The sequence below is a fragment of the Pundamilia nyererei genome, unplaced genomic scaffold, assembly GCF_000239375.1.
Source record: "Pundamilia nyererei isolate P.nyererei 1_Seehausen unplaced genomic scaffold, PunNye1.0 scaffold00021, whole genome shotgun sequence".
NCBI lineage: Eukaryota > Metazoa > Chordata > Actinopteri > Cichliformes > Cichlidae > Pundamilia > Pundamilia nyererei.
The window spans coordinates 1,527,421-1,540,409 of record NW_005187422.1 but is presented as its reverse complement, the minus strand read 5'-3'; the positions used below and the strand labels follow the sequence as shown (position 1 = coordinate 1,540,409).

The 12,989-nt window shown below is 39.6% G+C and overlaps 1 protein-coding gene across 2 annotated transcripts in view; it reads right to left on the bottom strand.

Moving 5' to 3' along the window:
• cntn6 (contactin 6) overlaps positions 1 to 12,989 on the bottom strand; it is a 135,836-nt gene that overhangs the window by 23,436 nt on the left and 99,411 nt on the right. For both annotated transcript variants that reach the window (XM_005726627.1, XM_013909199.1), the window contains exons 13-19: positions 9,711 to 9,838; positions 8,976 to 9,148; positions 6,658 to 6,775; positions 3,776 to 3,934; positions 2,644 to 2,793; positions 1,947 to 2,017; positions 1,294 to 1,528 (exon numbers count right to left, since the gene is read on the bottom strand). In XM_005726627.1, the coding sequence (XP_005726684.1) occupies positions 1,294 to 1,528; positions 1,947 to 2,017; positions 2,644 to 2,793; positions 3,776 to 3,934; positions 6,658 to 6,775; positions 8,976 to 9,148; positions 9,711 to 9,838 (1,034 nt within the window). The remainder of the gene's footprint in view (positions 1 to 1,293; positions 1,529 to 1,946; positions 2,018 to 2,643; positions 2,794 to 3,775; positions 3,935 to 6,657; positions 6,776 to 8,975; positions 9,149 to 9,710; positions 9,839 to 12,989) is intronic.

Here is a 12,989-nt window from a genome sequence, read left to right as displayed (position 1 = left end):
GCTCACAGTGGTCCAAGGGACCGCTCAGGGAGTTTGTGTGTTCGCTCAGACACATGAAAAATTAGAGGGAACATTGGTTATTAATGCACATGTTTTTACTTCTACACAATAAAAAATATATTTTTGTCAGATCTTTTGGGAAATCTAAAAAAAATCTAAACACAGGTGTAATTCTCTAAGCTACATAAAACATGAGCGTCACTTGATTTTTACCTGTTAACTACAGAACAACAACTGCTGCCTGCTGAGCTACCTGCTCTGAGACTTATTTCTGTACTACTCCATCATCTGTGACTCCGGGCAGACTCTTTTTTTTTTCTTCTTCTTTTCTGTCCCTCTGTTGCAATGATCCTGGACTAGACTAGACAAGAGCATGTCCTCACACTAACGACACACACTCGAACTTACAACTCTCCTAACCTTTGCACAAGTTTGTCTTGTTCCTCGTAAAACCTTGATACAAGTTAATGGAGTCTATAATCATAAATGCACAAAAGCAAAAAAACTAAAGACAACGACACAGTTATTTATGATATTGCCTTTTGTGTGTACCGTATTTTTCGGACTACAAGGCGCATTTAAAATCCTTTAATTTTCTCAAAAATCGACGGTGCGCCTTATGTATGAATTCTGGTTGTGCTTACTGACCTCAAACCGATTTTCTGTGGTACACGGCGCTCAAAAATCTGTCAAAAAATGTTTTAGTACGACTTTGGTAAGCTACGAAGCCGCACCACTTGATGGATTGTCGGAGCATTATGGCTACCATAGTCAGGAGCCTCACGGAGTAATTCGTACTGTGCTTCAGCATAATATTACCGTATTGTGTGTGTATAAGGACCCCAAAATGTCAGCTGTTAAGAGACATGTTTACGAAGCAGATTTCCAACTCTATCAGTCACGCAGTAGAACACGGGAACAAGAGCAGCTGTGAAGATGAAGAATTTGATGGATTTGTGGAATGAACTGAAAAAGTGAGTGTATTGTTCTGTATTTTTTGTGTTACAACTGAATGATGCTGAGTTATTGTGAATGAGTTGAATAAAGTTTAACTTATCTGACTGTTTTGTTTCGCATAATTTGCCTTATGTATGAAAACAGACCCGTTCATCAACAGTGCGCCCTATAATCCGGTGTGCCTTATGGTCCGAAAAATACAGTAATTGACACAAAATGCATATTTTACATTGTTATCATACAGTTATCATCAATACACTGTTGTCGTGAAAGCCCTATTTGCAGCTAAAAGCGAAAGGATAAGTATTTATATTTGCAGGACGTGAAGACGCTCACCTTCCTCTGCAGAAAACACTCTAAGAACGCGGCTGAACGGCCCCTCTCCCATATTGTTGTAGACTCCCACTGTCACCTCAAACAGGGATAGGGGTGCGATGCTGTCGTTTCTGTAAATATATCTGGATGCGTCAGGTGATGCCAGCACTGTCTGGATCCAGGTGCTGCTGCCAAGTGGGCGGAAAGCTACAACATAGCCAAAGTCCTCTCCGCTCTGCTGTTCCTCTGGAACTGGCTGAGATGGGGACAGAAAAGTTACGCCTTTGACCCAAACAACTGTGAGCAGAAATTAAATTAGGCAGCTGTAAAAGAGTAAAGCAGTAACAGTGTTTTATGTCTAACAAAGTTTTGAGCAAATCAATGGATCCAGCACCTCTCCGTGCTTTGACCCACATCCAAAAAATGTAAAGCTGTCACCTAATTCTGGATTTACACACGTGTAATTTGCACTGGCTCTGTATCTCCTTGTTGATTTACACAACAGGGGGAGTCAGCAGGCAGCAAATCAGAAAAGCTCTGCCTTTTAATTAAAAGCCATTCCACTGAAGCCAGACTGCTGCAGACGCAGTAACCTGCCAGGATTCCATTCTCATCAAAAGAAGAATACTCTGTCACGATGAATGCCCACTCAGAAATGCCCATGATCCTCTTACCTCCCACATAATAACAAGTTCTCCTCGAGCTCCTCCGCCACCACTCACGTTAATCGGCGCAACCTTGGGAACTAAACAGACACAAAAGGAAACTTGCTCATCCCTCAGTTCTGACTGTTATGTCTGACACAGGTGCAAGAAGTAGTTCAAATAAGGGGACCACAGGCACTATGTGGAGCTTCTGTTTACACAAAATGGGTTAATCACACAGGAGAGGAATTAGGTTTTTGTTGACAGTGGCATTACCACCCGTGTGTGCCGCCGTTATTAGCCGAGTGCCATATGTCAGCCCTGTGCGTGAGGCTCAACGGGAAACTTGTTCCCTTGTGATTCAACCAGCGGGATAGAATTACTCAGCTAACCAGTCAAAAAAAGACTCGCTCACGGCCGTGTCTCGTGGCATGTGCGAGCGGGAGATGCTTCTCTTGATGCAACCACTAATTAAACCCAACACATGCTCCAGAGTGCACAAGAGCTTAGTGCTGATACTTTAAAAAGCATTTTAAAAGTGTAACTCAATTTCCACTCTTCCCGCGTGTGACTGAGTAATCAAAGTAGTGGCATGAAAACATAGAACAGATTTGAAACATCACAGGGAGCACGGACAAAAAGTGGAACTAATCAAACAGTTAAATTACATTTTCCAAGTGGGACTGATTAATTTGTTATGAAGAGAAACAACAAATCGAGAGGGTACCTGCTGCTTTGGTTCGAATCTGTTTTGATGGCGTGCTGGGTTCTCCAACACCAACACTGTTGATTGCCACCACCCTGAATTCATAATCCACCCAGGGGTTCAACTCTTTCACTGTGGCATGCATCATCTGTCCAGGCACAGAATCAGGAACTAGGATTAAAGAATTTAGAATTGACATGTGTTTTGTGTTTTTATGTTTCATGTGTCACATTCACATTTGGTTCCCAGCAAGTATAAGTAGTTCATATACCAATGAAATGCATGGAATGAAACTATGACGTTTACAGTTTAATTACAGCCCGTCAGCATCTCTACAAGCATCATAATTATTGTCGATCGCACAGGTGCATCAGCATCTTGCAATGCTATTTTAAACAGTAACACAACTAGATAACCACAATTAATAAGCTGTTGCAGGACTGAGGATTTTTAGGCTGTATTGCCAAAAGTGGCAAGAAATTCCTGTGAATACCTGATATTTATTTACTTAATGATGGTAAATCAGCCCTCAGTACACGTGCATTTTGATTAGAAAAAATACATTTCAAAGTACAGTGAACAATAGCTCCCCTCCCGGTGGTTCTGAGGGGGACACAGAAGTGCAGCCTGTGTTTTATTTTTGGACAATAAAGTTACAATGGAAAGGTGGTTAATTTTGAAACCAACTAAATATCAGGATATGTCACTTTTATAGATCAGTGAAAGGGCGATGCTACTTATATGCAAACGATACTAAGCTATGCTACGTATCTGCGTGGAGAAAAATACCAGGAAATATGTAACTATAAAATTCTGTGAGTAAAAAGAATTTCATGCATTTCTACATCAAGACTTCTTGTTTATTGTGGAGCTATTCACAACTCACTAAACAGCTTCATTCACTGAAAAAGCTGCGAAGCATTTCAGCTTTCCTCTGTTACATGTCATACATGTGAAATGTGTCATAAATGGTTTATATGCACAAACTTTTAATACATAAAAAAAATTGTTTTTAAATATTGTATTTTGTATTTATATCATACATTGCCTTCATTTATAAATCACCATAAAGAACACTGAATTTTGAACCTTGAATGATAAAAAACACATTCAATAAAAATATAACTGCCTGACGGTGGTGGTGCATTTGTACCTGTCCTCACAGTCTGCCAGCCTATAGAGAAGGGGGTCCTGGCCTGCACCATGTACTTAGTAACAGGGCTGTGGTTGTCAGGTCCAGAGCCCCAAGACAGTTGCACAGTAGTGTCAGTAATGTCAGTCACAACCAGGCCCTCGGGGGGCCCAGGAGGTCCTGCAACAAGAAGAGACACCTGCATCAGCCTCACTGTTCGGCAGCAGCCTAAACAAATGAGCTCACGTCAGCTTTGAGACTCCACTGCAAGTGTTATTCATAACCTAGCTAACAGGAGATATAACAGGCTGTGACACCACCATAATTATTACACCGAATATCACAGATCAGTGGGAACGCAGGTTACACTTCTTTTATCAGAGACTGGGGTGTTTTTAATGCTTTAATTGTTAAAAAAAACAAGTACAACAAGAACACAGTGAGTGAGCTCATCATGAAATCTGACCTATTTAGTTTCTGGAGACATGTATGCCTCACACCAGCAAGAAAAACAACAAAAGAAAGAGAAACAGGTCGCTGAATATTTTTCTTTTAGGAGGTTTGTTTAGCTTTAATACGTAGATACATTTCAAAAATGCCTTTATTCTTTATCACTGGGTTTCACAGATTAGCTGTACAATAGGTTTAAGTAACCTTGTCTTTACATACTTATAAACTAGGACTAGATAATGTATCCATGTTAAGACTAAGGTCCAGAAAAAACAGAGGTAAAATTGTGCATAACATTATATGTTGTCTAGCCCACTGTAAGTAGGTGTACCTACTTACATTATGATACGTTTTTATCTCTATGAAGATATGTTGCATGGCCGAGACCCTTGGATGAGTTTTTCAGTAAAGATTTCATTTTACAAGTTTTGTGTAGTAGAATGAGCTTATTTTGCTCAATAGGGATTTTCTGTCTGAGGGAGGTTCAGTGTTTTTTGCTAAGTGAAAGTAGAGTATAATAATAACAAAAGACAACATTAATTACCAAGGATTTGGAAACAAGGCAGATTTTTCAGTTGGTTTCTCACTAAAATCAGGGAACGCAGCAACATGGGATTTCCTGCTAAGCCCTGCAAATCTGCAAAAGTAGCGCTGTGCTCTCAATGCGACTAACTACTTCTGTAGGAAGATGATTGAGCATCGACAACACTGGTTTTGGATTATGCATATAAAAACACAATATGGAAAACCTGCATAATCTATATTGGTGGCAGACTCTTTATTCCCTGCATTGTTAATCTGAACGTCTCAGGTTATCCCAGACCATTCTTTCTACGCCTAGTCTAACCTTTGCACTTTTATCATGTATTTCCTTTGTGTAATAAGTCATGGTTGTGATGGAGTGTCTGTGAATATATTTGCAAATTCAAATGGAACTTGAGTCTGCACACTTGGTTTAAGGTTTTGACAGATTTAAACTCACCTGAAGCTCGAGAATAAATATGAGAAAGCTTGACACAGTCTGTCTCTCATCTCACAGTTCTCCCTGGCAAAGCCTATAAGGCGCATAACATATGCATAAGCTATGCTAACACATAATAAAAATGGAATAAAAAGAGACAAAGGAAGTGTTTGGAGCTTCGGACACCTCTGAAGGTTGTGTAGAAGCAAGCACCCTGAACTCAACGTTGTTGAATAAAGCCTATTGTGCCTGGGTCACAGACATATTTTGTCTCTACTTAAACTACTGGCACATCAACCAAAGAGACGGGTATGTAGGATATCTATAATCCTTGAGTTTAAACATCAAAAATGCTCTCCCCCCAGAGTAACATTTATGGCATGAAATCAGTTAAAAACATACTTTATAAAATGTTTTCTTGCATGAAGACTGTTTTTCTAGACACCCTTGAAGCTTTTGTGGCAACTTACTCTTTCCTTCAAGTTAACTGTGATATAAGAGGCAATGAGTTTAACTTCTTTTATTTTCTCAAAGACTTTGCAGTCATCAGCCTGAAAGTTGGAAACTGGGTAACACGTGTCAGGAGTATCTGTTTAACAGGACTAATTTAACTGACACATATGCTTAATTACCCATCTGTTTTTTTTAACCACTTAGCCAACACCCAACAAGTCTGTCCAAGCAAGACGGTACGGGCAATTACATTCACAAGTTGACCTAACCTCCATGTCGTTGTGTTGTTAGACGAAAGCAGAATACGCAGAAAAGAAAAGAAAAAAAAAACATCACTGTGCCACCAGTTAAATCCAAATTATACTCACTAATCACAGAAACATCATTGGGATGTTTTTTTCACAAAAGATCTTATATGCAGAACACTGTTGCTTTGCATCTTTTCATGTGTAGAAATGCCTTCTTTTGGCATATTTCCACTAAAGCCACTGGGACAAATTTGAGTGTAACACCATCGGGGGGATGGCTTACAAAGCCCTGTCTTTATGTCTAGACGGGCTCCTTTCGTTTGGCAGCATCATTCTCCTGGCTGAATTTGAACCGGCTCTCGTCTGCCAGTCAAATCGATCAGTCAACGGCACTATGAGCAACCTGAGTCTGCATTGCCTGCAACAAGCCAACCGCGCCAATACAGGCGGCCGTGTCGTATTAAAAGAACAACTTTCAGTGCTGAAAATCATCAATATTTTCCTTCTGAAATCAGAAAAGGGATCTAACATGTCTTTACAGAGTAAAGCTTGTTTACCAGCAGTGAAAATGCTGCTAACACTGAAATGCTCAATGTCAAATGTAGAGGAGTTTTCTGCTTTATCGCCTGATTTAAAACTTCTGTTGGAAATTATATCAGTAAGTAATGAAATTTATGCAACAAGTCTCCCTCTTTACACTGTCGGTGATACAGCTCTTATCATCATCTTAAGAAACACAGACATGCAGAGTACTACAAAATGACAAGCAGTGTAAGGAGGAAAAAGCATACCTCTGACAATTAAGTCTGCTGCTGCAGAAACTGTGTCGATTTCAGTGTGTACCATACACACATACTTCCCAGAATGCTTTAGCTGAATGTTCCTCACCATCAGGTCACCCGCAAATCCCTGATGACAGAGACATATGCGACTGAAAGTCTCGGAGAAGAAAAAACCTCCACCAAAAGCAGCAAAGTCAAAGTGAAAAAAGAAAAGACGTATAGGAAATCCTCAGGAGCACATTCAGTTTCATTCTCAGCCATGTGCTGCAAATCCTCCACAAAAGGAGCTTGGAATAATCAACCACAAAAAAAAAGAGGCAAAAGAAATTAATTTGGTTTTACGTTGTAAGAAAGGCTACACAAAATTGACTTGTTTTCAGTATTTGTTGTATTTACACTTTAACCTTACAACTCGGCTGAGTGGCTCCAAGAATAATTTTCAGGGATGCTTTTTTCAATTTGTTGCTGCTTGTTCTCTCTCTCTCACACACACACACACACACACACACACACACACACACACACACACACACACACACACACACACACACACACACTTGTATTTTGTTTTGTTTTTTCCCAGAGAAATACAGAGACTCTTTGTTTGTTTGAATATTTTTAAAGGAAAGTCAAACATCTGTTGTCATTACGCTCACTGTGAAATGTTAGTGGCCCTGCTATGATCAACCTGACAAAGCATAAATCTTGCATTCACAAAAATTTTGGCTCCTTTGTGAAGGCTCAAATTGATTGATTTGCACTAAGATCTCCTCTGGGCTAGAGTCTCATCCTTATAGGCTCCCTCATCACGACTCACAGTAATATCTGTTGGCGTCTGAATTGAATGTACACAGCTTTCACGTGGGTTTAAAATGGAGCTAGCCTACAAATACCAGTTCCCCTGGTGCCTTCATGTTCTCACAGGACCAGTTCAGTGTATACAACCTTAAGGAATAATTTGACAGGGTGAGAAATGCGCTTAATTAGCATAGAATCCAGAGAAAAGAGTGATACCACTCACTTGTCTCAGAGACAGGCTGGGACCATTTAGCCTAGTTTAGCACAAACACTGAAGGGAATTCAAAACCTTTTTTTTTTATTCCAGGATCACAAAAGCTTAACAATTACAGACAAAATACTATATTTGAATTTATTCATGGACTATAATGCTATAGGTATGAAGAGGTTAACTGAGTTTATCATACAGATTGCCTGAGCTCACTAATCGCTACATATTATTTTATTAACCCAATATATTTAGTGAGTTTTAGCAAATGTATGTGTTTTTGTCAGCCGGTCAGCCAGCTACTATTTCTTCTGAACCAACTTCAATTTGCTGGCTTAAAATTTGAATGGAAGATTATCTACATATTTACATATTTAATCATGTTTGTCTAATTGCTGCGGAACAACGATTTACAGAGTTTCAGGCATGTACCTGATATAATTGTGCAGTGTGATCATGAAATACATCCATTAGCTGACATTCTTATGGGTAAATAATATATTTTTTAAAAAAGTTAAATGGCAACACACTGCATCATGCAGTACTCTGTCATTTGATGGCTGTAACCTATACAGAAGTAGCCAAGGGAGCAACAGCTATTAAGCTGCTGCTGTTATGATGAGTTGATGCATGTCTGTGCTGGAAAACAGGACAATAGCGTTTCCTGACTCACTGCAATAACGTGTGTCAAGATGTGGGGCCTGTGTGGGCAGTGATGGGGATATTTTGACACATGTAGGTCCTCCTAAAACCACATGTTGCCATTTTTATATTTCCATTTGTTCCATTTTTTTGTTCTGTTTTGTTTTTTTCAGATGGAAACCTCTGAGGCTGAATAATGAAGCCAGTGAGGTGCAGGTCTATAATCTTGTCCCTGACGTCCTCGCACTGCTCTTTGGTCTTGCCCGTGATGATGATGAAACTGACTCTGTGTACAGGTGTGCTTTATATACATGACAACTTGGGATCAGAAATATATGGGATTGACTGTGCCACATGGGCACACAGCCACTCTGTGGAAAACAGAATAATGACTAGCTTATTTCATTCAATGAATGCAAATCAGTTTATAGCTTTTATGGACTGTGCTTTCTCTGGATGTATGTCTGGTACTCTGCCTCTCTTCATTAAAATGAGAGACTGTTCCTATCTTCAAAAGTCAGAAAACTTACAAATTCAGGGATCAAATAATTATTCCTTCCACTGTATGTTTGAAATTGATTTGGATTTTACTGGATCCACCATGTTTGTGACAGATACAGACGTGGTGTATTTTCATCAAACACAAAGCAAAAAAGCTAACCATCATATGTATACATACCCCTCCAATCATCTCAAAGTGCTCCTGTCTGTTGAAGTCGATAGCTTTGCCGTTGAAAAACCACTTGAAGATGGGGTTCAGGGACGAATCACTAGACACCTCACAGGGCAACACGATGCTCTGTCCCACGCTGGCATCCAAGCTCAAGGGTGGAACTATGATCTTTGTGGGCTCTTGGGGAGAAAAACACATTGACTTGTTACTATATGCAGCACGGTGTCGCTATCAGCCAAATGAATAAGGTAATGAAGCTTATTTTGCCCAGAATCACGAGACAGATTTTGGTCTAGCAGTGTAATTAAGCGACCTTAAATAACTTCACTTAAAAAGCAAAAGCTGCCCATAACTCAGTAATGAATAATTAAAGACGCTGCAATCACAGTGTCAACTAGAAAGAAATAAAATGACTCTCTCACTCTCGTTCTCCATAATAATCATCATTTAACAACCCCAAATCTGAAAATGCTACAGGAGCTCTTTTTAAATTAAATGAAAATATTCTTCACTCACAGCTATAGACGTCAGTGGTTTGCCCCACTCTGCTACATGAACAATAACTCAGAGCTGACAAAACCTCGGATGACTTATATGTCTGTCAGAGCGGCAGGAACATAAAACGGCTATATATTTCATTATCCATTTCATGCTTGAGCTACTATTTTTTTTCCCTCTAACAAAAGTTTAAACCCTCGGCTTAGAAGGTACACTAAAAAAAGAAAAAATGGAAAAGAATACCTTTTACCACCAGTGTCCCTGTGCTGCTGGAAGTACCAAAACGGTTTCTGGCCACACATGTGTACCTGCCTCCATCCGATTTGGAGATATTGGTGATACGAAGAGTTCCATCCTCCATGATGGTCCGTCTGAGGAGAGAGAGACAAAACTGAAATAACCCACTTCTTTATGACTTCTTTAGTAATTAACTGAATGAACAATGATGTCAGGAATCAAAGGGACCAGCTCTGGCTGTGATAAGATTTCATTTCTCAAACCATTTGAACTTTCTCTCTTTTATCTTTCTCCATTTAATTCTTTTTGAATGAAGGCTTTAGAATCTATTCCAAAAATCTATTTGCACGCTTCAAAAGATAACAATTATCTGTGCTGAAGCAGAACAGATTTGCTGTAGGGTCAGCACAGTATTGACAGCACAATAGCTTAAATGCACATATTAATTGGACACACAACAGGCCACCGGGGCCGGGCGGGACGATGATAGGGCGAGGGGAGCAGCGCTGTAGAGAGGGATCTTTACCTGCCGCCTTATCGCTCTACAACATGCGGCGATTATATCAACATGCTATAAGCCATTTCTGAAATGCAATAATATGGTGATATACAAGAATCACACCTTGAATAAAGCATTAGGCTGGCCGTCTGATTAGAGAGCGAGACAAAAACATGAGTAAAACAACAGCTACACAGAGGAATGATGGCCTTGTTGTAAGAGCGAAACAGCTGGTGACTTACTTTTGTGAACTACATTTTCCTTTGATACAGGAGCTCTCTGTGGTCAATAAAGGTGGGGCTTCTTTTGGGTACTGTGATTGGGGAATTATTACATTTTTAAAAAAGAAAAACAGATATATATATATTTAATATGTCATATAAAATCATATGTAGTACTGTGCAGGTGCCTTGAACTGACCCCCATTTTATTTTTATTTCACCAGGAAAATTGGAACTAGATGCATGAATTATTGGCATAAGTGTAGGCATAGTACACTGAAATACAATATATAAGGCTAAAACAGAGTTTGTTCAATTCTCATAAGGCTCAAAGTCAATATTTGGTATGAGACCTTTTATTATTTCACACAAGCTGAACTCTCTTAGGCAAGAATATTCCTTAAATAGTCTTCAGGAATAGCTCTCTAGGTTTCTTGAAGAACATTCAAAGTTTTTTAGACCTCTTTTTGTCCCATTTTCTGTCCCACACTGCTTCAGTAATGTCCAGGACAGGGCTCTGGACTTTTTGTGTTTTTACTGCATTGGCAGTGTGTTTGGGATCATTGCCAATTAAAGTTTGCAAGATCAAGAAATATTCAAGGACTATTCAAGACAAGGTGTCCAACACCGCTGGCTGAAATATGGCTCCAATCCATGACAGAGCCTCCACCATGTTGTACACATGGCTGTAGGCACTCACTGTTCTCTGTCTCTCTTCTGGCTTCCTCTGTTTGAACCAACAGGGCAGGGATAGGGCAGAAGGTAGAGTGGTGCCCCCATGATCAGAAGGTCAGGGTTTGAATCCACTGAACGGCTACCCTGAGGTACCCCTGAGCAAGGTACCGTCCCTACACACTGCTCCCCGGGTGCTGGATTGGTGGCTGCCCACTGCTTCACTGAGTGAATGGGTTAAATGCAGAGAGGACTTTCCCCATGTGGATCAATAAAGTATACATACATACACATACAACAATTTCAAATTTGGATTCCTCCCTCCACAAGACCTGTTACTGCTAATTTTGATGAACCTCAGCCTTTTTCCCCATTTCTGTTGCTTAAAAATGGCTTCTTGACAGCCACTGAGAACGTTTCTCATGAGGCTTCAGCAAACATATATAGGTGAAGAGCCAAATGCATCTCTCAGGTCCTGTGTCAGGATACTATAGATACTATTCACTTGCCACATCTTGTTCTTTCTCTTGTCCAGTTTCCACAAATCTTTACAAGTTACTTTGAAAAAGTAATTAATTACAGTTACTAGTTACTTCTTCAAAAAAGTAACTGAGTTAGTAACTGAGTTACAAGATTCTAAAAGTAATTAATTACTTGAAAAGCAACTATTTCATTACTTTAAAAAAACGTTTAACCCTCTGGGCTCCAGGGTATAATTGGCCATTTTAACCACTTTTGAAGTTTCCTCTACATTTCACCTTTAAAAACTATTTACTTTGCCTTGTTTGGTATCATCCTTTTCAGCACAACCATACGTGTCTGAATTTACAGTTATGTTTTCATTTTGACATACTGTATTAACACAATTGATCTAAAATCAGACAAAAACATAAAATCCGAGTAGAAAACGTTATATTTTTTGACAATCACAAACATGTTTATTGAATCATATTTCATAACTTTAAATGCAAATATAAATGGTCAATTTTAAAATCATATGCACAAGTTTTGCAAACAACAAAGTTATTTGCGACTATGTACCTTTTACCCTCTATTTTTATAACCATTTCAAACCATTTATATAACAATCAGGTGTTCTGCATTCAATATGTACATACTCGCTCTCTCTCTCTTTTTCTGCTGTCTCTCTCGCTCTCTCTCTCTCGCCGTCACTTCTAAAACTTGCCCCTCTTCCTAAACAACCAAATGTCATGTTGCCATATCATTTTTGATTGGTCAACATGGTGCATTTTTCCACCAACAGGAAAGAGCGTTTTTTTTTGTTTTGTATTTTTTAAATTTTTTGCTCATAAGCAGAGAGTGCTCGCTGCGCTGTCCTTAGATGTTAGACGAGACAAAACTATTGAGGAAAAAATGCCGCATATATATTGTTTATCATCTACATCATGGTTTTACGTGGCCTATCAACACAATTTAAAAACTGGTATATATCACCTTGTTGCTTTGTCATCTTGAAGTGGTCATGTGATTGGCTTACCGTGACTACTTTATTCCTCCTCAATCAAACAGCAGCACTCATGCCATTGTTTTGTCCCCTTAGCTCCAGGTGTTGTGCCAAAAAGTGATCGTGATTGCCATCCGCCGGAGCGAGCGCAGCTGCTTAAAGCTCTAGCGCCCAGATTACTTACAGCTAGGGATGGGTATCGTTTAGGTTTTGTCCGATACCGGTGCCAAACTACGTACTTTTGAAACAGTGCTCGAACCGGTGCTTAAAGAATGGAGAGCACAAACTTTGTCCAAAAACCTCTTATGTTTTTATTTTTAGCAGTCTCCTTTTTTCTGCAAAATGATAAGAACCGTCCAGCCCCCCGCACGGGGCGATCCGTGCTAACTCACTAATGGAGATTTACATCGCCGGCAGTAGATGTGCTC